The 26,391-nt window shown below is 46.9% G+C and overlaps 1 protein-coding gene across 1 annotated transcript in view; it reads right to left on the reverse strand.

Annotated features, from left to right (window-relative positions):
- KCNK1 (potassium two pore domain channel subfamily K member 1) overlaps positions 1 to 26,391 on the reverse strand; it is a 176,118-nt gene that overhangs the window by 74,705 nt on the left and 75,022 nt on the right. The window contains exon 2 of the mRNA XM_030198127.1: positions 13,462 to 13,857. Within this exon, the coding sequence (XP_030053987.1) occupies positions 13,462 to 13,857 (396 nt within the window). The remainder of the gene's footprint in view (positions 1 to 13,461; positions 13,858 to 26,391) is intronic.

A 26,391-nucleotide genomic window follows, 5' to 3' on the forward strand; every position in this document is an offset into this window, starting at 1 on the left:
GGCTTTGATTATGTCCCTTTAACATGACCTCTGTGATCTGACTCCTGACATCTATGAACATCTGTGTGCATTTGTCTTCCCACATAATGTCTTAATGAGTAGGAGTCTATTATTGAGAATAATCTGTTTCTGTAGGTCTGTTAGGAGAAATAAGTGTGTAGACAAGAAACAGAGAGAGACAAGGAAGGTAACTGATAATATAGAATTTATTCTTACCCAAGTGTAACATCAATCAGGTACGCTCATCAGTCAGAGTTTCGGGACAACCGTCCGTAGTTCTGCACCTCTGGGTAAAGTTGGGGAATTCTCCAAACTCCACCCAGGTTCACACTTCTTAAATACACTTTTCACTCATTAAAACTGTATATTTTATTATGCAAGTCTTGCTTTTCTTACAGTTGCTAACCACAAGCTAGATCGGAAGCCCAAAACCCCCCTTCTTACAATTTCTCAATATCTGCAACATCCTTTGTGATAAACAACTTTTCTCTAACTTTCTGACTCCAGATGCAGGGACAGGTATCCATTTTATGAAAAGGACTCCATTTTAAATTCAATTACTTGACCTAACTCCTTGCTATTCCAGCCATTTATTCCTTCACCTAGGCTTTAAACCTGTGTTTGGATGTTTCACCAGATCCTGATTAGGCTTGTCAGCTAGGCCCTGCTTCAGCAAGTACCTAGAGTCAAGCCATCCATCAGATTTCAATGTTCCTCAGCAGCCTAGGCTCTATGGCTCTGCCCACCACTATTCCAGTGGAGGGGTCTCTAGTTGTAACATATATTAACATTTTGTATTTGACCAAGATATGAATTCAGTGATGAGACTTTACTTCAAGAATGCCATATTATCTTTTTGTGGCCAAAGAATATGGATTTATCTAGATGTGATAAAGACAACACAAGAAAGAAGGAAACAGTTTTTGGTGTTAAGCCACATTGAGCCTGCAAATAGGTGGGAAAATGTGAGGTACAAATGTAGCAAATAAATAAATAAAATCAGAGCTATGGGAGCTAAGTTTCAGCTAGCATACCCTTGTAAATGCTTAATACATTTTTTGGGAAACAAATATGTATTTTATGAATCGAATCAGTTACGTACTTTCTTAGTAAAAAAGTAAAATTAGAGGGTATTACAGATATATGCCACTTTCTTTATAGTACATTTTTTTCTTTTTTTGGTCTCCTTATCATGCACCATTCCCCCCAAGGAGTAGTGGTCTAAGGAAGAGAATGCTTTATTTGACTGAACTGTTTCTTGTTGAGATATGATCTCTCTATTGCAAACAAATTTTGTTTTATTTACAGCTTGTAAATATTTATTTATTTTCATTTCTGTTTATTGTGAGTCATTTATCAAAGCACAGCATATCAAAAAGAGAACAAAAACATATACAACAAAGTGACATTTGAGGATTATACAAAATATAACTTAAAGACAATAAACTCCTTAAGAGCAGCGGTCACTGCCAAGTGCAAGAGATATATTCACAATTTTCCCCTTCCCCAAACTCCCCCCCCCCAAAACCTTCCATACTAGATAAGTATGACTCACATCTTACTGTACAGGTATTAATTTACACAGATGGAGTTATATATTCATAAGATGGCCTTTCCCCGCTGGAGTTAACGTTTGCCAAAAAGGTGTCCAAACACGGAAAAATACTAATTCTGTAAACTTTACATCAGACCTTGCCACTCTCCACTCAAACTTCATGTATTCAATCATTTTGCTCCGCCATTGTTGAGGTGTAGGGCTTTTAGGAGAGAAACATTCTTTCAAGATTAATGACTTGGCTATTATTGTCGATCTACTCACAAATTCTTTATATCCCGCCGGATGGGGAGTGGTCAAAGATGACATCCAAACAATAGGAGTGGATCCCATCTCCATCTAGAGTGCCACATTGCCGAGATATAGCGTAAGAGATTTGACCAAAAAGTGACAATTTTTGGGCAGGACCAAAACATATGTCCCAATGTTGCACCCGGGGCCATACACTTGGGGCATGCCCCATCAGGGGATACTCCTACATAAAATGCCCGACGAGGAGGCATATGCACCTGCATTGCAAACTTGTAGTCCATCTCCCGATACCCCACCATTTTTGAAGAGCCCATGATGTGAACGACAAAGCCTTGCAATGTGTCCCTGGATACTAACACTGCCAAATCCACACTCCAGGCTTCCGCCAATGCTGTATAATTAGGTTCTTTTACTGAATATCTCTGATGTGTCTGTGGTACATCCTCAATGGAACTTTGGTTTGTGCCTGGAGAGAAAAGGCTGATGATAGCTCTTCTTGTACATCTTCTGTTAGCATCTCCCAAGGTAGGCTGTGTACATAATGTCTTAACTGGATATAATGAAAGAGCTTGTAAATATTTAAAATGCTTAAATAAAAAAAAACTTTGAGTTAGATTCTTACTTGATTATTAACAGAGATAGTTAAGAGAAAATAAATCAATTATTTATTTATACAAAACTCTGCATTATGGCTTTTTTTGCTTTTCATGCCCCCTTTTGGGATGATAAATTTGACCATTTTGCATATAAAATGGCAACATTTATATTTAAAACCAATAAATACCAAACGGTCACGTGATGCTAGGCGAGGGGAAGGTCGCCGCTTGAGAGAGCTCCAAGACCCCTCGTAAAACAACTTCCCCTAGCGCTGACCACAGCGGCAGAGAGCCCACAAAATCGAGCTGGAAAAGCGTGGGAAACTCCCTTGGTGCAAACGACGGCGAGTAAACAGCGATTCGGGTCGGAATGGCCACAAAAATCAGCCGGAAAGACAGCACAAGGAGCCGCACGGGTGAAAACAAAATGGCGGAGGTCGGCGCGTCGAGCGAGGCGGTGAGTTCCGCCTGGGCGGCAGAGATAGCCGCGGAGGTTTCCGCTTTGCTGGAGGCATCTGTCGACAAAAAACTACAGAAAATCTCAGATCAAATAGTGCAAATGGACGGCAAATTAGAAAGCTTACGCACAGATTTGACTGGGTTTCAGCAGAGACTGTCGGACGTGGAAGATCAGTGCCAGCAGAGAGATAAGAAACAAGAACAAATGAGGGAGCAATTGAATAAACTGGAAGCCAAAATAGAAGATCTCGAAAACAGATCGCGCCGGAACAACCTCAGACTGGTGGGGCTCCCGGAGTCAATACGCGAGGTAGAGTTGAGGGACTTTCTCGAAACATGGCTGCCTAAGGTCCTGAACCTACCAGAATTGGAGAAGGAGTTCAAAATTGAGCGAGCGCACCGGTTGGGCCGTGCGGGACAGAACTTGGAAAGACCTCGTGTGATAATATGTAAAATCCTCAACTACACTCACAAGCAAGAAATATTGCGGGCATGGAGAGGGAGAGGCAAGGTGCAGTACGAGGCCCGCAATGTCCTATGTTTTCAAGACTTCTCAACAGCAGTAGCAGCCCAGCGCAGGCAATTTGTAGAAGTGTGCAAGAGCCTGCATGAAAAGAGAGCGAATTTCGCTCTAATGTACCCTGCCAAACTAAGAGTTCAGTATAAGGGCAAACAACACCTTTTCAGTTCACATGTGGAAGCCCTGCATTTTGCCAACAAAATGGAGCAGAGACCGGAGGAAGGGAGTGAGGCCGCAAGGAACAACAGCCCAGGAGATTAGGGATAAGGCGGTGATAAAGGCTTGATTGGAGTAAGCCCGGACACTAAATCTCTGCTAAGCTGACAGGACTGTAAGGTCTGTGCAGAAAGGTAGAATGCTTGAATAACTGCAGGTATTATCTAGGCCTTAGCAGGGACATACACCGTAGATTTTTGTATTAAAGGCTGTGTCTAAGTTCACATAGAAAGGATGTAAATCTAAGGCTAATACTATGTATAAGAAAATGCAGGTCTGCATAAAAGTTAGAAGTTTATAATTAACAAAGGGTGAAATATAACATTTGGGGGTCAGCGCTGGGGGGAAAAGGGGGGGGCGTGACTCGTTCTCTAGCGAGAACAACAGGACAGGAAAGAAGGAAGACAGAGGAGGGGGGAGGGAGGGTTAAGGGGCAGATGGGGAAGGGGAAAGGGGAACTACGGAAAGGAGCAATGAGTGTAAAGGGGTTTTTTTTTTTTTTTTTTATTATTGGTTTGGACAGCCGTACATGGATACAATTGCAGGTCAAAGAAAGGAGGGTGCCCTGGGGCTGGGGGGGTGCTCTTCAGAATACGAAAGTTATCAGATATAGTAATGATTGTAAAACAAGAAGATGACCCCAATTAGGTTAATATCCTGGAATGTGGGGGGGATCTCCTCTCCGGTGAAACGTTCTAAAGTACTGCAGGCGCTGCAGAGACACAGAGCTGACATAGCATTCCTTCAGGAGACCCATCTCTCAACTACAGAGCATAAAAAATTTCAGAAGGGCTGGGTAGAACAGGCAGTAGGATCACCAGCACAAGGGAAAAAAGGAGGAGTGTTGATACTAATAAGGAGGGGCCTGCAAATGCGAACAAAAAGAATAAGACGAGATGAGGAAGGCCGAATAGTGATAATGGAAATAGAAATAGGCACGACTTCATATATTCTGTGTAACATATACGCACCCAATGTGTATGACAAGAAATTCTATAGCAAATTATTGGAACTGCTGGGCCCCTATCAGGGGGGCAATGTAATACTCGGAGGGGACTTTAATATGGTGTTGGACCCTGAAATGGATAGAAGTGGTACACTGGGACTACTGCATAGATTTCAATCAAGGGGTGTGCCTTTCCTCTGCTCCGCCCTCAACCTGATAGATGTGTGGAGGATATTACACCCTTCGCAGAGGGACTATACACATACCTCTAGGGCGCACTTGACCCAGTCCCGTATAGACTACTTTCTCATATCCCCAACATTGTTTTCCCAAGTGCCAAAAGCAGAGATAGGCCCATGCGAGATATCGGATCACGCGATGGTATGGTTTGAATTACAAGTTACGGGAAGGGGGCATGGGAGGGGAGGATGGAGATTTCCGTTTGAATTGTATAGAGACCCAAATTTCAAGCCCTTTATCAGTGAAAAATGGCAGGACTTCCAGCAATTTAACGAGGGCCATAGGCAGGAGGTGGCACTATACTGGGAAACAGCCAAAGCTGTAATGAGGGGGGAGGTGATAGCCTACAGAGCCAGAGCTAGGAGACTGAGGGATAAAGAGATTCTCCGCTTGGAAAGGGAGGTTCGGACAAGAAGGAAGAGACTAGGGGAGGAAGTAACGGACGAGAACAAGAAGGAACTGCTCATAACTCAGAAAAACCTAAACGAGCTCCTCCATCAAAGAGCACAAAAAACGCAAATGTACTATAAATATCAATTATTTCAATACGGAAATAAAGCAGGTACTTTTAGGCAGGTTAGTGCAAGGGAAGAAAGGGCCCTCAAGGATCTTGCAAGTGAAGGATGGAGGAGGGAACCTTATAAAAGAAACTGGAGGTATTATAGGGAGGTTTAGGGACTATTTTAGGGCCCTATATGCAAAACCTACTGATATTATAGAAGACAGTAACCTATATTTAATAAACCAAAATTTGCCCAAGATTACTGAGGTGCAGAGGGAGACTTTGAACAAACCTATTGAGGAAGGGAATTGATGCTGGCCTTACAACAAAGTGATTTGCACAAAGCGCCAGGGCCAGACGGGTTTAGTGTAGCATTTTACAAGATCCTACAAGAACAGGTTACACCTCCTCTGCTAGATTTATATAATCACATGATCACAACTGGGACAACGCCAGACTCCATTAACATAGCAAAAATCATACTATTACGAAAGCCAGGGAAGGATGATACTGACGTAAGTTCATATAGACAATCTCCCTTTTAAATAGTGATCTAAAACTATATGCAAAGATCCTAGCCAATCGACTGGCAAAGCTTTTGCCTGGGTTAATAGCATCCCCTCAAGCTGGGTTTGTGCGAGGGAGAACAGTGGCAAAAAATGTGCGGGCCCTGTTGGCATCCTTGGAGACAGTGGATAGACAGAAAAGGCCTTCTCTGGTGGTCAGTTTTGATGCAGAGAAGGCCTTTGATAAGGTGGTGTGGGGCTTTCTGTTTGCGGTGCTGACAAAGATGGGCATTGAAGGGGCTTTTCAGGATGCGATAGGAGCACTATATGTAAACCCTCAGGCATATTTATGGATCAATGGGGAACAATCGCCCTTGTTTCCGATAGAGAGGGGCACGAGACAGGGGTGTCCTCTCTCGCCCCTGCTATTTGTCTTGGCCTTAGACCCGCTGATTAGGGAAATTATGGACCATCCAGAAATAGAGGGGGTAAAATGGGGACCTGAAGGGTTTAAGATATCCGCATTTGCGGACGACCTGTTGGTTCATTTAACGCAACCAAAGAGCTCATTGGAGGCCCTATTAGAACTCTTTAGGGAATATGGGGATTTCGCCGGCTTTAAAATAAATTTTTCAAAATCATTAGCACTGGCCACAGATAATAAGGTAAGGCAGCTGTGGGGAACAGAGTTCCCGCTGCGATGGGCATCAGAGTCACTTAAATACTTGGGAGTACAGATTCCTAAAAAAACATCGGAAATACATCTGATGAATATTGGTCATAGGATTGCAGCTTTGAAGGATCGATTAGACGGATGGGGAGCCCTGCCACTTAATCTGCATGGGAGAGTGCATCTATTTCGTATGGTGGAATTTCCACGATGGTTATATCTATTTCAGGTACTCCCTATACGATTACGGGCTAAAGACATAAATCAAATCGGTAAATATGTCAGGAAATTTATCTGGAGAGGAGCAAAGCCAAAACTCCCCTTGAAGTTAATGATGGGGTCATGGAGAGAGGGAGGCATTGGGCTACCAAACCTCCGCCGTTACAATCAGGCAAGTTTACTAAGGCACCTGGGTGATTGGTTACTAGACAGGCAAGACTACACTCCCCGTAACTTGGAGCAGGAATGTTTTAAACCATACCATTTATATTTCATGTTACAATGCCCAAGCCGACAACTCCCGCCATGGGCAAGCAATAGCATATTGGTAAGACCTCTGAGACAAATGTGGAGAGAGTTAAATGAGATCTGGGGGCTAGCAGCGGATGGGACAGACCTTCTACCGCTGCAGGGCAACCCACAGTTTTTACCAGGTACGGAGAACAAAGTAATATGTAGGTGGGCAATGATGGGGATCACCAGATTAGAACATGTACTGGATTCTAAGGGACGACTATTGGAGCTTGGAGCCTTGGGGGTGGGTATAACTCAAAGCCATCAATTTGCGTATTACCAGATAGCACATTATGTCAGATCTCTAGAACAAGGGAAATTGAGTAGTGGGCATGGGCGCCAGATAAGGGCATTCTTTAGTTCTATACGAGGGGAGCGTTTATCGGTCTCTGGTTTACAAAAAGCATTGGGAGAGACGAACAGGAGTAAAGATACAGGCTATATTCTAGGGAAATGGGCCCAAGACCTAAAGCGTCCAAACCTGAAACTAGACTTTCAGAAACTATCTGCTAGGATTCCCACCATATCGAGAAATGCGGCTATGAGGGAATGTCAATACAGGATCTTACATAGGGCTTACATGTCCAAGCAGCAACTATCCAAATTCGGAGGAGGAGCTGATCCTTTGTGCACTAAGTGTGGGCAGAGGGAAGGCACATTATATCATTACCTTTGGGAGTGTTACAAGATCCAGAATTATTGGAGGCAAATTGTGGGATTTTTAGAGCGGATATTAAAGAATAAGATTCCACTTACTCCGCAGGGTCTCCTTTTGGATCAGTATGAGCTCTTTGTCTCGCACAGGGGGGGAACCCGGCAATTCATCAGGAAAGCCAGCCTGGTAGGCAAGAAACTGATCATGCAGGCCTGGGTACACTCTGATCCGCCGGAGTATTGGCATTGGAGAAATAGATTGTATGAATTACTGTTGATGGAGAGAAGAGAGGTGGGATCCTCCCCCAAGGGGAAGAAGGCATTCTTGAGGATCTGGGAACCCTATATCCAGTCCCTGGCACCCAGGGCGAGGAGTTATATTCTGAATCGACTATAAGCGGCTATGTCCTCTTTTTTTTTTTTTTTTTTATTTGGCATCAAGTCGTATCATAAGGTTGTAACAGAGTTTTCTTTAATATGCTGTAGTGCTGTATAAGCACTAGAGGAACATTGTTTGCTTCGCAGGATCACCAAGAAAATCTGTTGATCTTTATAATTATAAGGACGGGAGGGTGGGGGGAGGGGGGGGTCTAGGGATAAAAGAAGAAAATGAGTTGAAGTATGCGGAAGGATCACAAGTGTCCGTGGTATCAGAAAGGCCATCTGTCGAACATTAAGTAACAGGTTTCATACAATGAGACAATGAATAGATGAAACTTAATGACTTTCAAAGGAGACAAGATATGTGATCGTATATAACATGTTTATTGAGAATTCAACATTTGTAGCATATATTGTGTTTTCAAATGTCATTGGTTCTTTGTTGTATTCTTTATACACTTCAATAAAAAAGATTTAAAATAAAACCAATAAATAGAAATAAAACAAAAAAAAAAAAAAAACAATTTAAAATAAAACATTTATGCAGGGCTGGTCTTAGCAATTGCAGGGCCCTGTGCAGGCCACTTCAGTGGGACCCCCTGCCTAGCCCTGCCCCTTGTTGACAAGATGTTGTTTACAATTTTTTATATATGAAATTTCAAATAAAGACAAATCAAGCAATACTTGTAGAGAAAAACTGATTCAAATAAGCACAATGCTATCATAGGAAAACTAGTATTAAGTAATGAAAATAACCAGAAATTATTCAGTTGAAGTCCATTACAATTAGGGGAAGGGTGAAAGGGAATAGGACTTGATATACCGCCTTTCTGTGGTTTTTGCAACTACATTCAAAGTGGTTTGCATAGTATAATACAGGTACTTATTTGTTTGTACCTGGAGCAATGGAGGGTTAAGTGACTTGCTCAGAGCCACAAGGAACTGCAGTGGGAATTGAACCCAGTTCCCCAGGATCAAAGTCCACTGCACTAACCACTAGGCTACTCAGAGAATAAAAGAAAAATATTAATTAACCCCCCTGTTTACTAAGCTGAGCAGCAATGCCAACACAGCCCATTGAAAGTGAATGGGCTGTGTCGGCATTAGCGCACAGCAGCCTACAGCACGGCTTAGGGCCCTGTTTACTAAGCCGTGCTGTAGGCGCGTTAACGTTTTAGCTTGTGCTAAAAATTAGTGCACACTACCTGTAGAGACACCCATTATATTCCTAATGGTGTCTCTAGCATTAGCACGCACTAAAAGGTTTGCACGCCTACAGCCCTTAGTAAACAAGGGGGTAAGAAAAGATCCTGGTATGTGGGCAGAGTATTTTAAAATCCCCCCATTACTGTAGCCCACCAATACAGAAAGGCAACAATGAAGATCCCCTAGTAGCCAAAATGATGTCACGTGCATAGGTTCCCAAAAAGACATATTTCACTAAAGACAAAATCACAACACATTTGTAGGTAGCAAAAGCTTCCCTAAATCAGCTATAGCAAGCCAAAGTGTATCTAGAAAAACCTCAGTAGGTAGGGTTGCCCTGCTCCATGCCCCTCCCTTGCTCCATCCATGCCCAAGTTCCTTGCTACACCTACTACACCTCACCTTGCCCCTCTACAACCAAATGTCCTCACGAGGGTTGCCATCTCAGAAGAGAAAATTGGCACATGTATGTACATTTGATGATTATTTTACAAATCCTGTCTGATGTAATGACAAACTAAAATTAAACTAAAGTTTTGAAGTCACTAAGCACAAACTTGAGCAAAAACACACTCAGAACCTTACCTATAACAGCAGTAACTCCCAGGACTCAAAGAGAAACAACCTTACCTGTGAAAAGGCAGCACTGTAAATAACACACCAGACCCTAAAACCCCAACACACTATCTAATAGGAAAAAAGAACAGGACTGCTACAGATCTCTACACAGAAACTACATGCTAGCAGAATAACACACCTTGCTCACACATGCAAAATACAGACAGACCATCAACAAATACGAAACAGCAGGGTTGTATAGTAATTCAGTAAATGTAACTAGTTACTATACTAAAGTAAATGTTGCTACTTTTACTCGTAAAGAAGTACAGAAAGATTTTGTTATTTTTACTTCTACCGAAGTAATCATTTTACCAATTTTTACTTTGTTTACCTAGTTACTTCTGATGCTTGTGGAGGAGTGGCCTAGTGGTTAGGGTGGTGGACTTTGGTCCTGGGGAACTGGGTTCGATTCCCACTGCAGGCACAGGCAGCTCCTTGTGACTCTGGGCAAGTCACTTAACCCTCCATTGCCCCAGGTACAATTAAGTACCTGTATATAATATGTAAGCCGCATTGAGCCTGCCATGAGTGGGAAAGCACGGGGTACAAATGTAATAAAAAAAAGTAAAAGTGGCAGAGATATCACTCCTAGTGGTTAGAGCACCGGTCTTTCAATCCAGAGGTGGCCAGTTCAAATCCCAGTGCTGCTCCTTGTGAACTTGGGCAAGTCACTTAACCCTTTTGCTGTTTCATTTGCAATTGCAAACCTCGTCACACAAACAGTGGATCATCTCATCTTAAATTTTGGTGTTCAGGGAATACAGCCTATGAGAACAGTAGAGTTGCCTTTGCTTGATGAACTGGTTACTAGTCTCCAGCCAAACAGAACAGTGATGAGTTTGGTCACTTTGAAGCAGAGCTGAAGCTGAAGCTGGTTGCAATTCTTGGTGAACAGACATGTGTCTTTATCACAACAGACTGTTGGACATCTCATGGAAAATTTAACATTGGCGTGATAGTCCACTGGATTGATAGTCTGCTTGTCTGGTCTTAAGACTGAAGAGTCTCCATACATTTGACATTCTTGATCAGTTCTTGAAAATATTCAAGGTTTGCCACAGACGAAAATTAGTTAGGACGACAGACAATGGTATCAACTTTATGCAGGGCCGCCAAGAGGGGGGGACAGGGGGGACAAAAGTCCCTGGGCCGGGCCTCCGAGGGGGGCCCAGCGCCACCGCCTGGCCCGCCCTCCGTCGCTCCCGGAACTAACCTTAAGCCTCCTTTCACTTTGCAGCAACTAGCAGCAGCAGGGCAGGCCACTCCTTCCTTCCATGTCCCGCCCTCGCCTGACGTAACATCCGCGAGGGCGGGGCACGGAAGGAAGGAGGAGAAGTCTGCCCTGCCGCTGCTTGCTGCGAAGTGAAAGGAGGCTTAAGGTTAGTTTCGAGGGCCTGGCCCGGCAGCGGATGGAGGGGGGGCCGGCGACCTTGGGTGGGCAGCGGCGAGGGGCCCAGCAATCTCAGGTGGGCGGCAACGGAGGGCCCGGCGATCTCGGATGGGCGGTGACCTCGGGTGGGGGGGGGGGCCCGGGGGCGGCCTTGTCCCGGGCCCGGCTCTCGGCGGCCCTGACTTTATGAAAGTCTTCTTGTAATTGGACAGCATGACAATGATAACAAAGATGAAGTTGCAAGTGATGAATTAGCACTACTACTAATGGAGATGATAATGACAACAATCATGATAAAGCATTCTTTGCTATAAGGAAGTCAAGTGTTTCAGACAGAGATTCCTTTGATTAATACCTACAGACCCAGTTAAAAGACATCAGTAATATTGCAACCTAGCATGATTTGAAGGAACTTTTTATCAGACTGAACAATCCACTTCCTGATAGTGCAGTTGTTGAACACCTTTATAGCTGTGGTGGATTAAAGACTCACAAGCGCACTCGCATAACTGACAGTCATTTTCAAAATTTAGTTTTACTAAAAGTGAAGTAGATTGAATTGTAGAGCAATAAAATTGTTGGGATAAAAATGTTAACAATAGTTAATAGTTGCATTCACTGTAGTTATGGTACTTTTACTTTTTCCTCAAAAAATATTATATCAGGCAGTAACTTTTTTACTTTTACTTAAGTAAATGTTTTAATGTGATCTTCATTGTACTTTTATGTAAGTATTAAAATATACATTTATTTAAATATTAAAATATGCATTTATTTTTACTTAAGTACTTTGACCTAATACTTTGAACAACACTGCAGACCAGTAATAGATATGAAGGCATAAATCTGAACTGGAAATCTCAAGGAGTCAGACTCTGCATATACAGCAATACTAGAGAAACAGAAATGGAAATGCAAGGTATCAAAGGTGCATATTCCCCAAAGCAGACATGTTCCAACTAATAAATTCAAAATACATTTATTTTCTACCTTTCTAGTCTGAGCATTTTATTTTTCCATTTGATTTGGCCCATGTTTCTTCATTCTTCTCGCTCCATGTCTGCCATACATCTTCTCTCTGCGTCCCTATCTGTTCTATCTAGCATCTCTCCTTTGAGTCCCTGTTCAGAATCTGCCCTCTTAGTGTCCCTATCCACCCCTTTTCCAGCATTCCACCTGTGTCCCTGTTTCTATTCTTACTCCATGCCCACCATCTCGTCTGTGTCCTGCCCTCCCCCTCTCTCTTCCCTTCCTCCAACACTCCAGGTCCAACATTTTCCCCTTCCTATCTCCTGCCCACAGTAATGGTCAGATATAACTCCTTCTCTAAATTTGTGGGTCCAACATCTCTCTTCCTCTATTCCACTCCATATCCCCAATCTGATTTGTATCTCTTCCCTCCTCCAGTCTGGTCTCTCTCTTCCCTCATGTGCTCCCCTTCCCAGCAGGTCCAGAACATCTCCATCTGTCTCCCTCCAGCCACCCTCCCCCCGGTCCAGCACATCTCCATCTCCCTCAACCCCCCTCCTGGTCCAGTACATCTCTATCTCCCTCCAACCCCTCCTCCCAGCACACCTCCATTTCCCTCCAGCACCCCCCCCCCCCCCGGCCCAACACAACTCCATTATCCTCCAGCCCCTCCTCCTCCCCAAGTCCAGCACATTTCCTGCTTTCTCTAGTTTCCCCCTGGGTTTAGCACATTTCCATTTTGCAGTCCCCTACCCATAGTCCAGCATATCTCCATCTCCCTCTTCCTTCCTCCCTCCCCCAATGGGTCCAACATCTCTTTCTCCCTTCTTCCCACCTGAAATCCAGCGTCTCTCCCTTCCTTCCGGATCCTCTAAACTTGTCTCATCCCTGGCGCCGACTGCGATTAAGGCATACTGCTGTAGCAAGCATCAGGGCCTTCCCTCTGTCGGGTTCCGCCTTCTGTGAGGTAATTCCTGTTTCTGCATAAGCAGGTCCAGCAGAAAGAAGGCCCCGAAGCCAGCAATCACAGCCAGTGCTGAGGATGAGGCAAATTTAGAGGATCCGGGCGAGAAGGCGAGATGCTGGATTCGAGGTGGGGAGGAGACAGAAGCACATGCCGGGGCTGCTGCCACGGGGCCCCTGGGAGTACGAGGTCCTGTACTGCTGCTCCTGCCTAAGACTGGTCCTGCATTTATATGGTCAACACTGCTGCCAGCGACATAAATGATTTATTGACCCATATAATTTTAAATGTTAGTACTTACATGTAATTCCTATCTTGTACAGCTGTTTAAATTTTTGATTATAGCCTTCTCCTGGGACATAATCTCCAAGGCCAATAGTACTCAGGGAAATAAAACAAAAATAAAATGATTCCAAAAAGTTCCAGTCCTCTTCAAGGACAGAAAATACTGCTGCAGGGATGAAGAAGAAGCACAAAACCGCTATGAACCCCAGCATCACAGCATGGACAATGGAAACAATCTGCTTGGAAAAACCCCAACGCAGGTGAAAGTAGAGTACAGGTCGCCTGGTGACATAGACTGTGATGCGCTGCACTATAGCCGTCAGGAACAGGAGGGTGAAGGGAATTCCTATCACAGAATAGATGATACAGAATGCCTTTCCACCATCAGATAGCGGCACTGTGTGTCCATAGCCTGGAAGAAAGCAAGGATGAAGCTCATCAAATGGGGAGAAAAAAGTGTGCAATGCCAAGACAATGAAATTCTGGAGTAGATCTCCAAAGTTTTGATTTGATTTTTTCCAGTATCTATTTTGTGGGGAAGGAAGAAAAAATCCCCCCAGTTTCCATGAATTTTCTCAGGAAGAATTAACTAAAACACAAAGCTCAAACAACTGAATCAAAATGCCCAACTAGCTCTCAGGAGAGTTTGCAGGACATTGCAACATGGAGACGACAGGAGGATAATACAGCACATTAACTCAGCTGACCCAAGAGTCTTTTTTCAACCCCTTCTGGGATTATTACACAGCCTATGTTGCCTATTCAGCTGTCAGTATAATACTCAGGAATAAAACCACATTTTGAAGAAATAACATGTTTATGCCAGTGTTCTTTTTCCTTCTAAAATGCACAGCACTGTATTTCATTTAATTTATTCAATTTTCTATCCCATCCTTCTAACACACTCTCAAAAAAGACTCCGATCATAAAACTAATTATAATTCCACATTAAAAAAACAAATAGGAAAACAACATATACACATACATAAATGGATCAATAAGAAGCAAACACCAGATACTTACAAATACCAGAAATTTCATATCAGATTGTTAAAATACGTTTTTCCAGTGCTGCAAACTAACATCCTCCAAAATCAATTCAGCAAAAAACAAAACAATCAAACTTCAGCTTCAGGACACAGATTTTACAAAGTTCACCAAACCTTAGTCAATCTACATTATAGCGAAGAACCATGGGGCCCTTTTACTAAGCCACGTAAGCGTCTAAGCGTGCCAAATGTGTGCCAAAATGGAGTTACCACATGACAACCGCATGGCTCTTGTGGTAATTTCATTCTTGGCGCGCGCGTCTGATATGCACGGCTGAAAAATATTCTTTTATTTTCGGGCGTGCATAACGGACACACGCCAAGTGGCATTTGGCACGCATAGGTCATTACTGCCCGGTTACCGTGTGAGTCTTTACCGATAGGTCAATGGCTGGTGGTAAGGTCTCAGGCCCAAAATGGATGCGCGGCAATTTTGATTTTGCCGCATGTCCATTTTCAGCAAAAAAAAGAGGCCTTTTTACAGGCGCACTAAAAAATGGATCGGCACACAACCAAACCCGCGCCTACACTACCGCAAACCATTTTCAGCGTGCCTTAGTAAAAGGACCCCCATGTTTTTAATCACCAGTGAAATACCAATAACTTCTTCCTGTCAGAGAAACACTGAGGTAACATATTCCGTAGAACTGAACTCCATCAGAAAAGTCCTATTTATAAGCAAAGCTTAATTTCATTTTTCTACCGGTAGACAATTTTACTAAGGTAAAATTATGTATCATACATGATAATTTTCTTTCCATTAATCATAGCTGATCAATCCATAGACTGGTGGGTTGTGTCCATCTACCAGCAGGTGGAGATAGAGAGCAATCCTTTTGCCTCCCTATATGTGGTCATGTGCTGCCGGAAACTCCTCAGGATGTCGATATCCAAGCTCCATCCGCAGGACTCAGCACTTAAGAGAATTACACCCACAAAGGGACACTCTGCCCAGCTCACCACCGCCGAAACGGGGGAGGGGAATTAACCCAGCTCATCCCCACACAAGTGGGGGAGGGGAATCCGTCCAGCTCATCCCCGCGGAGCGGGGGAGGGACACCACCCCGCTGATGCGGGGGGATCTGGCTTATCCTGCAACCGCAACCGCGGGAGGAGCTGACTGACCCTAACACCGCCGAAGCGGGAGGGAGCGCCGGCAGAATTTATGTCTCAATCCAGCCCCGTAAAACGGAGGGGAGAGGAATGCAGCAGCTCACTGTAACACAAACTCGTCTCAACTCTTGAAGAATCCAATTGAAAAAACTTGAACACAAAGTCCTCCTGAACAGGAACTGAAGACTAACCTTGAACCTGAAATGCAACCAGAATATAAACAGTACAGATATCTGGGAGGGGCTATGGATTGATCAGCTATGATTAATGGAAAGAAAATTATCAGGTATGATACATAATTTTACCTTCCATATCATCATGCTGATCAATCCATAGACTGGTGGGATGTACCGAAGTAGTACTCACCCAGGGCGGGACATTGAAATCCCTGACCACAACACTGAAGCTCCAAACCGGGCCTCCGCCCGAGCAGCCACAGTCAAGCGGTAATGCCTGAAGAAGGTATAGGCCGATGCCCAAGTTGCCGCCTTGCAAATCTCTTCCAAGGAGGTGGACCCGGCCTCTGCCATCGAGGCCGCCTGAGCTCTAGTGGAGTGAGCCTTCAGCTGGATAGGCGGCACCTTCCCCGCGGCTACATAAGCCGCTGCAATGGCTTCCTTGACCCATCTTGCCACTGTAGGCTTAGCAGCCTGCAGACCCTTACGAGGACCTGCAAACAGGACAAACAGATGATCCGACTTCCGGAAATCATTGGTCACTTCCAAGTATCTGATGATGACTCGTCTCACATCCAGATATTTGAGAGCAGAGTATTCCTCTGGGTAGTCCTCCCTACGAAAGGAAGGGAGACAGAGCTGCTGATTCACATGGAAGCGAGAAACAATCTTGGGCAGGAAGGAAGGCACTGTGCGAATAGTCACTCCTGCCTCAGTGAACTGCAGAAAAGGCTCTCGACATGAGAGTGCCTGGAGCTCGGAAACTCTTCTGGCTGAAGTGATAGCCACCAAAAAGACTGCTTTCAACGTCAGGTCTTTTAGAGATGCCCTCGACAAGGGTTCAAAAGGCGGCTTCTGCAAGGCTCTTAGCACCAGGTTGAGATTCCACGCAGGCACCACTGAGTGCAGAGGAGGGCGCAGGTGATTAACTCCCTTGAGAAAATGCACCACATCTGGCTGCGAAGCCAGGGAAGCACCCTTTAGGCGGCCCCTGAAGCAAGCCAGAGCCGCTACCTGGACTTTAAGGGAACTGAGCGACAGGGCTTTCTCCAGACCTTCTTGCAGGAACGCCAACACTAAAGAAATTGGAGCAGTGAAGGGAGAAAGTGAGCCTGCTTCACACCACGCTGCAAAGGTACGCCAAACCCTGGCGTAAGCAGTAGAAGTAGAGCGCTTCCTCGCTCTCAGCATAGTGGCGATGACCTTGTCTGAGAAGCCCTTCTTCCTCAGACGCTGCCGCTCAATAGCCAGGCCGTAAGACCAAAGGGGGAGGGATCCTCCATCACCACGGGACCCTGATGCAACAGGCCCTGCTCCACTGGCAGTCGCAGAGTGTCGTCCACTGAGAGCCTGATCAAGTCCGCATACCAGGGACGTCTGGGCCAGTCCAGACCCACCAGGATTATCCGGCCCGGATGCTTTGCCACCCGGTCTAGCACCCTGCCCAACATGGGCCAGGGCGGGAACACATAGAGAAGCTCCTGTGTTGGCCACTGTTGGAGAAGAGCATCTACTCCCAGGGATCGAGGGTCCCGTCCTCTGCTGAAAAAGCGCGGCACTTGGCAATTGGCCGATGACGCCATCAGATCTAGGCTCGGCTGGCCCCAGCGCTTCGTGATGTCCAAGAACGCCTGAGCCGATAACTGCCACTCTCCGGGATCCAAGGTATGGCGACTGAGAAAGTCCGCCTTGACATTCATGACCCCGGCAATGTGGGTCGCTGACAGCTGCTCCAGGCTCGCTTCCGCCCACTGGCATAGATTCATGGCCTCCTTGGCTAGAGGGGCGCTCTTGGTACCTCCCTGGCGGTTGACATAGGCCACAGCCGTGGCACTGTCCGACAGGACCCGTACTGGCTTCAACGCCAGTATCGGGAGGAACTGCAATAGCGCCAACCGAATGGCTCTGAGTTCCAGGAGGTTGATAGACCACTTTGCCTCTGCAGGAGACCAGAGCCCCTGCGCTGTCCTTCCCAAACAGTGGGCTCCCCAGCCCGTCAAAGAGGCGTCCGTCGTGACGACAATCCACTCCGGGGTCACAAGAGGCATCCCTGCAGACAACTTGTCTGTCTTCAGCCACCAGCTCAGCGTCTTGCGCACTGCTGGGTCCAAGGGAAGGCGCACAGCATAATCCTCCGACACCGGAGTCCAGCGCTGCAGCAGAGAGTGTTGTAGTGGTCTCATATGAGCCCTGGCCCAGGGCACTACTTCCATCGTGGCCGTCATAGAGCCCAACAGCTGCACATAGTCCCAAGCCAGAAGCGGAGAGGCTACTAGGAACTGGTCCACCTGAGCCTGAAGTTTGACAATCCGATTGTCCGGCAGGAACACTCTGCCCACTTGGGTGTCGAATCGAACTCCCAGATACTCCAGGGACTGAGTCGGGCGCAGCTGGTTTTTCTCCCAGTTGATGATCCACCCCAGGGAGCTCAAAAGAGCAACCACCCGGTCCACAGCTTTGCCGCACTCTGCATAAGAGGGGGCTCGGATCAACCAGTCGTCCAGATAAGGATGGACTTGTACTCCTTCCTTTCGCAGGAAGGCCGCGATGACCACCATTACTTTGGAGAAGGTCCGCGGAGCAGTAGCCAACCCGAACGGGAGGGCTCTGAACTGGAAGTGTCGGCCCAGGACTGCAAAACGCAGAAAGCGTTGATGAGGAGGCCAGATGGGAATATGCAAGTACGCTTCCTTGATATCCAAGGATGCCAGGAACTCCCCTGCCTTCACTGCCGCTATAACAGAGCGGAGAGTCTCCATGCGAAAGTGCCGAACTTTCAAGGCCCGATTGACCCCTTTGAGGTCGAGGATAGGCCTTAAAGAACCTCCTTTCTTTGGTACCACAAAGTAAATGGAGTAACGTCCCTTGCCAAGCTGATTTTCTGGCACCGGAACGACCGCACCCAGGCGGATCAGATTGTCCAAGGTCTGCTGCACTGCCACAGCTTTGACCGGAGACTTGCAGGGAGAGAGTACAAACCCGTCTCTTAAGGGTCGGCAGAACTCTAACTTGTAGCTGTCTCTGATGACTTCCAGCACCCAAGTGTCTGAAGTTACTCTGGTCCACTCGCCCAGAAACGAGGACAGGCGTCCTCCAATCTGCACTGGGCCATGGACCAGGACCCCGTCATTGGGTACGAGACCCTGGGGAGGACCGGAGGGCGCACCTCCGGGACGGCGGTCTCTGCGAAAGGAATGCTGCTTGGGGGAGAAGTTCCTCTTGAAGGAAGAGGGGGCAGAGGAGCCCTACTTGCCCGGGCGGTACCGACGGGCTTCCTGAAACCGTCCTCTGGAGTTACCGGGGCGAGCACTGGCCCAAGCCCTGACCTCTGGTAACCTCTTGCCCTTAGACGTGCCGAGATCGGTCACAATTTTGTCCAGCTCGACCCCAAAGAGCAGCTTGCCTTTAAAAGGCAACTTAGCCAGGCGGGACTTAGAGGCGTGGTCAGCAGACCAATGCTTCAGCCAAAGCCACCGCCGCGCAGAGACTGTCTGAGCCATACCTTTAGCTGAGGCTCTCAAGACATCATACAGTAAGTCTGCCAAATAAGCCAAGCCCGATTCCAGGGCCGGCCAATCAGCCCTCAAGGAAGGATCCGAGGGGGAAGCCCGCTGCACAATCGTCAGGCACGCCCTGGCCACATAGGAGCCGCAAACTGAGGCCTGCAAACTTAAGGCAGCCGCCTCAAAGGACGACCTTAAGGCCGCCTCCAATCTTCTGTCTTGGGCGTCCTTTAGGGCCGTGCCACCTTCCACTGGCAACGCCGTTTTCTTAGTCACCGCAGTGATTAAAGAATCCACGGTAGGCCAAAGAAAGGCCTCCCGTTGACTTTCAGGCAAAGGATAGAGGCGGGACATAGCCCTAGCCACTTTGAGGCTTGCTTCCGGGACATCCCATTGAGCCGAAATTAAGGTGCGCATGGTATCATGCACGTGGAAGGTTCTAGGCGGGCGCTTCGTCCCCAGCATAATGGCGGAGCCAACAGGGGCTGAGGGAGAGACGTCCTCTGGAAAGGAAATCTTCAAAATGCTCATGGCCTGCACTAACAGGTTGGGCAAATCCTCTGAGCGAAAGATCCGCGCTGCAGAGGGGTCATCCGCTCCATCCGAGCGGGAATCCGTCTCCTCCAAGGAATCCCCAAAGGACCATTGGGAGAACTCAGATACGCTGCCCTCATCTACATCAGAGGAGACAGGGTCCTCTAAGGCCTGGGAATCCACCCGAGGGCGTTTACTTCCGGGGGCCTCAACCCCTTTATCGGCCAAGGGAGCAGGGGCAGCGTTTTGCATAAGGAAGGCCTGATGCAGCAGCAAAATAAACTCGGGGGAGAAACCCTCCAGACTGTGCACTTCAGCAGCCTGGGCCACAGCCCTAGACGTACCCTCAACCGGCGCTTGCAAGAGCGGGGGAGAAACATGCTGCACATCCAAGATGGCGTCCGGCGCGACAGTCCGCGAAGGAGCCGCGCGGGAAGAACGGCGCTTAACTTTAGCCGCTTTTTTGCCGTCGCCCAAATCAAGGGAGGCTATGGCATTAACGTCTCCCAGCTCAAGGGCGGCCCAAGAAGAAGCCGTCCGAGCAGAGTGGCCGGCCAAGATGGCGGAGGCGAGCAGCGGGGGATGGGCGTTTATGGCGGGAAAAACCGCCACACCGGAGGAAGAACCAGGACACTGACCGGCCTCCAAACTGACACCCAACAAGGGCAAATCAGACTTTAAGACCCCCGCATCCCCGCTAGAAGCGCACACGCGGTCCGGGGAGCGATTCTTTGCGCTCTCGCCCTCCGACACCATAGGCCATATGGAGATCGATCGGGGAACCCCCTGCCCGCTATAAAAAGGTAAAAATTACCTGCTTCTCGCTCCGAGCTGTAACGAACTGGTGTCCCAGTGAGTAGCTGCAATAAACGTTTAAATAAACGTTGAAATAAACGCCCTTAAGGACGTCCAAAATTTTTTTTTTTTTTAAACGAAGCCAGCGGGAGGGGGGAGAAAAGGAGGGACCTGGCGCCACCAGGTTTGCACTTGCTCAAGAAGAGCCCTCAACCCCAGGTACTCAACAAAACCTAAAAATTAGGCTTGGAGACCTAGCCAGAGCTGCTGCTGTGTGTGACCACCACCTGCTGAGATAGAGAACATACTGAGGAGTTTCCGGCAGCACATGACCACATATAGGGAGGCAAAAGGATTGCTCTCTATCTCCACCTGCTGGTAGATGGACACAACCCACCAGTCTATGGATTGATCAGCATGATGATATGGAAGGTGCTCTTGCTTGTTTTGGCGTGCGCTAATGCTAGAGACACCCATATATTCCTATGGGTGTCTCTAGTGTTAGTGCATGCTAAAAACACTAGCACGCCTATAGCACGGCTTAGTAAACAGGGCCCTTATTTTTGGCTTAGATAGGATGCAGAACTGCTTATAGGCCCACTGACTGCTTCCATCTATATTAATATTTAGGACTTCACTTTCTTCTTTAATTCTGTATTTCTCTTAGGTTTTTTAGATATAAACAAACATGCTGTATGTGTGTTTTATGTTACTTAATGCTAATTATGTATGTTTAAGTTGTAATTTCCTTAGTTATAGGTGGCATATAAATGCACAAATAAATAAATAAAACACAAAAAACCCTTCTTTAGCAATATGTCTTAAAAAGATGAAAGAGAATCTCAGAATATTGTCACAGTTCTTAGCTTCTCACCACTACAATATGCTCAACCATTGGTTCCCGAACATCATAATACATAAATAAAAATATATAGCAAATAAAATAGAGGTCGACTGAAACTGCTTTTATTCAGGGAGCTACAGATGGGGGGGGGGGGGGGGGGGGGGGGGGGGGAGGGAATGAGACAAACGGGAAAAAGCGCAAATTAAAAACACATGGTTATTTTCAGCCAAACCACTTAAATCAACCAAGGAATCAAAGTGGTCTACACAAAAAAGTACTAGATTAAAAAAAAAAAAAAAAAGCCTTAATACCTATCAAATAGGACTTGAAAACCTTACTAAACTTTAAATAATTTGGAAAAACAGGAATAGTATTCCAAATCTTACAAGATCGATAAGCATAAAGAGCTATTGTGTATACTTTTATATTGCACATTTTTAGCCAAAGTAAAACCAAGTCTTAGAAAAGAGGTAGAACAAACTATCATTCTACCAGAAGGGTAAGTTAATAACTAACTGAGAGTTATTGGGCAACTACCTGTGAAAATCTTATAGACTAAACAAGCCACTTTAAATCAACCTGCGCTTTCACTGGCAACCAGTGAAGTTCTCTCAAGATAGGTGACACATGATCATATTTCTTACATCCAAATAATCAGTGATCTGCAATAATTGTAATCTATTCAATACCTGATGTACACTTCTATAATTATCAAGGCGCATTAGTTCCAAAACCACCAGTTAGCTCTCTCTAAACATATTCACACCAATCAGTAACAACGTTCACGCATCAGGGAATTCAGTGCCAGGTTGGTATACCCACGTCTATTCAGTATTATTACTAAATCACCAACCCACCAATCCAACCTCACCCGCTGTATCATAGACCATATTAAAATCATCAAAACTATATCTGAAATTACACTGGGGGTAATTCTATAAGGAATCACCTATTTTTAGGTGACAGGAGTGCATGTAAATAGCAGTATTCTAGATACTGATGCACATAAATGACCTCTTATAGAATACCAACTAGAGGAAAAGTACAAGCCATGTTTTGATGGCCCATACTTTGCCAGTGGCAATGTACAAGAGTAGAGCACCAAACATGTGAAAATTATAGTATACTATAATTTTAGCATGTTCTGGCTATAATCTAGGCACAAGCACTTAACCCAATCTTAGGACTGCTGTAAGCGATCATGCCTTTAAATATAAGAATGCTTTCTGCCACTTGCACCTACAGCGAAGTTACTTACCTGTATAGCAGGTATTCTCCGAGGACAGTGGTGCTTATATTCTCATAACTGGGTAACGCGGTGCTGCGCTGCCCAGTCTGGGCTTTATGACAAACCATAAGAGCTTTTGTCGAGCGTGAGACCTGCTCCACCTTGCATGCACAGGTGACTTTCCGCCCACCGCTCATAAATGGCTACCACAGTTAAATACTACAGAAGAAAAAATAAAAACAGGAGACAACTCCTAGGGGAGGTGGGAGGGTTTGTGAGAGTATAATCCCTGCTGTTCTCAGAGAAAACCTGTTACAGGTAAGTAACTTCACTTTCTCAGAGGACAAGCAGGGCATTAATTCTCACACGTGGGGTATCCCTAGCATCCAGGCTCACAGAAAACAACAAACATTGGTCAACTGGGTCTCACAATGGTGAGGACATAACTCAGATCAACCTGAAACTATATACAACTGAGTGAGATTGAAGCCTGAAACAGAATAAAACAGGCCTAGGGGAGTGAAGTTGAATTCTAGACCCCAAACAGATTCTGCAACACTGCCTGCCCAAACCAACTATCACATCGGGTATCCTGCTCAAGGCAATAATGAGATGTGAATGTGTAGACTGAAGACCACATCGCAGCCTTGCAAATTTCTTCAATGGAGGCTGACCTCAAGTGGGCTACCGATGCTGCCATGGCTCTGACATTATGAGCCTTCACACAACCCTCCAGTGTTAGCCCAGCCTGGGTATAAGTGAAAGAAATTAAATCTGCCAGCCAGTTAGAGATTGTGTGTTTCCCGATGGTGACCCCCATCCTTTTGGGCTCAAAGGAAACAAAAAGTTGGGCGGACTGTCTGTGGGGCCTTGTCTGCTCCACATGATAGGCCTATGCTTACTTGCAGTCCAAGGTGTGCAAGGTGCACTCGCCAGGATGGGCATGAGGCCAGGGAAAGAATGTTGTCAAGACAATCGACTGGTTCATATGGAACTCCGACACAACCTTCGGCAGGAACTTAGGGTGTGTGCAAAGGATTACTCTGTAGTGATGAAACTTAGTATAAGGTGTATCCACTACTCAGGCCTGAAGCTCACTGACTCTACGAGCTGAAGTAACAGCCACCAAGAAAATGACCTTCCAGGTCAAGTACTTCAAATGGCAGGGTCAGTGGCTCGAAAGGAGCTCTCATCAGCTGGGTGAGAATGACATTGAGGTCCCATTGTACAGGTGGAGGTTTGACAGGGGGCTTTGACAAAAGCAAACCTCTCATGAAGCGAACAACTAGAGGCTGTCCAGGGATGGGCTTACCCTCTACACGCTGATGTAAGCACTAATTGCACTAAGGTGAACCCTTATGGAGTTGGTCGAGACTAGACTCGGAAAGGTGCAGAAAGTATTCAAGCAGGGACTGTGTAGGACAGTAAACAGGATCTAGGGCATTGCTCTCATACCAGATGGCAACCCTCCTCCATTTGAAAGAATAACACCTCTTAGTGGAATCTTTCCTGGAAGCCGGCAAGACTCAGAAGACGCCCTCTGACAGACCAAGAGAAGCCTCAACATTCAGGCCATGAGGGCCAGAGACTGAAGGTTGGGATGTATATCCCTCTTTCAACACGATGAGGGTTGGAAAACACTCCAATCTCCACGGTTCTTCGGAGGTTAACTCCAGAAAAAGAGGGAACCAGATCTGCTGAGGCTTGTAAGGCGCAATTAAGATCATTGCCCCTGTTACGCTCTGCTACACTCCTCCAGAGTTGCAGCCTGCTCACGCTGGGTATGGGCATTCGAGGATGTGACGGCCATCTTGGATGTGGTATCTCCAGGATAGGACGGCCATCTTGGAGTTGGCATCTCAGCTTGTGGCAGCCATCTTGGAGTTGAGCAGCTTCAGGAAGGAAGCCCATATTTGGGCGTAAAGCATCTCCTCTGATGGGGGCGGCCATCTTGGAACAGCTGCACATGGTTAAGCCTAATTCCTGCACTATTTAAAGCCCTGTTTCCAGTCCTTCCATGCTTCGGCTTCTATTCGCGTAGAGGTTGTGGTCTTCATCTGTTCCTGTATTTTCCTGTGTTCCTGACCTTGGATTGCTTACTGACCACGTGTTGTGTTGCTGCCTGCCTTGACATTGGACTGTTTACTGACTATTCTTTGCTTTGCCATTTACGGGCTCTGGACTGTGTTTGTTTGCCCACCTGTCTGGTCAGTGGTCATGCAACCCCGCTTGTTCCGGAAGTCCTGCCGGCCAATCGAACCCAGGGGCTCAACTCCTGGGGGGCAGTGCCTAAGTGCAGGTGAAGCTAGGGGTTGTCTGGCTGCCTGACCGAGTGTGGTGTCACTCCATCTTCGCCGTGCTCAGTCACAAGGGCTCACACATCCCCAGTCATAACAGTAAGCTGAAGCCATGAGCTCGCCAGACAAGACCGAGTGTTCCAATCTGGCTCAGGTCCTACAACAGCAGCAGGTTCAACTAACCCGCTTGTCCAGTGTTTTACAGGAGGTCTGCAACCAGCTGCCGGCACTCCAGCAACAGGTCGCCGCAGCTCCTCCGGGCTCTAGGGCAGAGGTCTCCACTGCATGGTTGCAACTTCCAGAGCCTCCGTGGTATGACGGTACCCCTGCAGCATGCCGTGGTTTTCTCAATCAGTGCCAAATCCTGTTTGAGCTACAACCGGAGGTCTTCCCTTCCGACAAGATAAAAGTGACCTACATTGTCTCTCTGCTGTCTGGTGCCGCCCTGGCCTGGGCGTCTCCACTGTGGGAACAGCGGAGTCCAGTTCTGGTAGACCTGGAGGAGTTTCTGCTGCAGTTCTGGATGGTATTCGACGTGCCTGGCCGACCTTCCTCTGCCGCTGGGGAGCTGCTGCGGATCCAGTAGGGCTCCGGGTAGGTCGGGGCGTATGCTGTCCGGTTCTGTACCTTGGCCGCAGAACTCAGGTGGAACCAGGAGGCCCTGACAGCTATTTTCTGGCAGGGTCTGAACGGCCAGATAAAAGATGAATTGGCTGGAAGAGAGATCCCCGCCACTCTGAACGCTCTCATTGCACTCTGCACAAGGATCGATCTCCGGTTTCGGGAGCGAGCCCAGGAGAGGGCTGTTCAGTGAACCAGAGTCCGCAACCGCTGCTCGGAGACGCCTAGGGTCCTCAAAGAGGGTTAGGAAGGAACCGAGGAGGTACCCATGGTGATGGGCCGGCATCGCCTGTCCAAGGAGAGGGCCCATCGTCTCCAGAATCAGCTATGCCTGTACTGTGGGCAGGCCGGGCATTTCACAGGCACCTGCCCGAATAAGCCTGGGAAGTAGGGAAACACTCCGGCCCGAGCCCTGTGAAGGGGGTGGCTCTGGGCCAGTTATCTTCCCTTCCAGACAATCTGCTCTCAGTCCCTGTACTGCTCCGTGGGGAGGGGTTCCAGGGCCAGACGATGGCCTTGCTGGATTCCGGGGCAGGGGGAAATTTCATAGACGCCGAGTTCCTGTCCCAGTTGGGGGGCTCTTTGGTGCCCTGTCAACCAGCTCTCAGGGTTACCTCCATCCAGGGGGACAGTCTTCCCCGGACGATCACCCGAATTACATCACCTCTGGGTATGCAGGTGGGGGCGCTTCATCAGGAGGAGATCCAGTTTCTGGTGCTCTCCCAAGCTATTCACCCAATGATAAAAGGCAGCGACTAAAAATAGTCGCAGAACGGGCACTGGCGT

The sequence above is a fragment of the Microcaecilia unicolor genome, chromosome 3, assembly GCF_901765095.1.
Source record: "Microcaecilia unicolor chromosome 3, aMicUni1.1, whole genome shotgun sequence".
Lineage (NCBI taxonomy): Eukaryota > Metazoa > Chordata > Amphibia > Gymnophiona > Siphonopidae > Microcaecilia > Microcaecilia unicolor.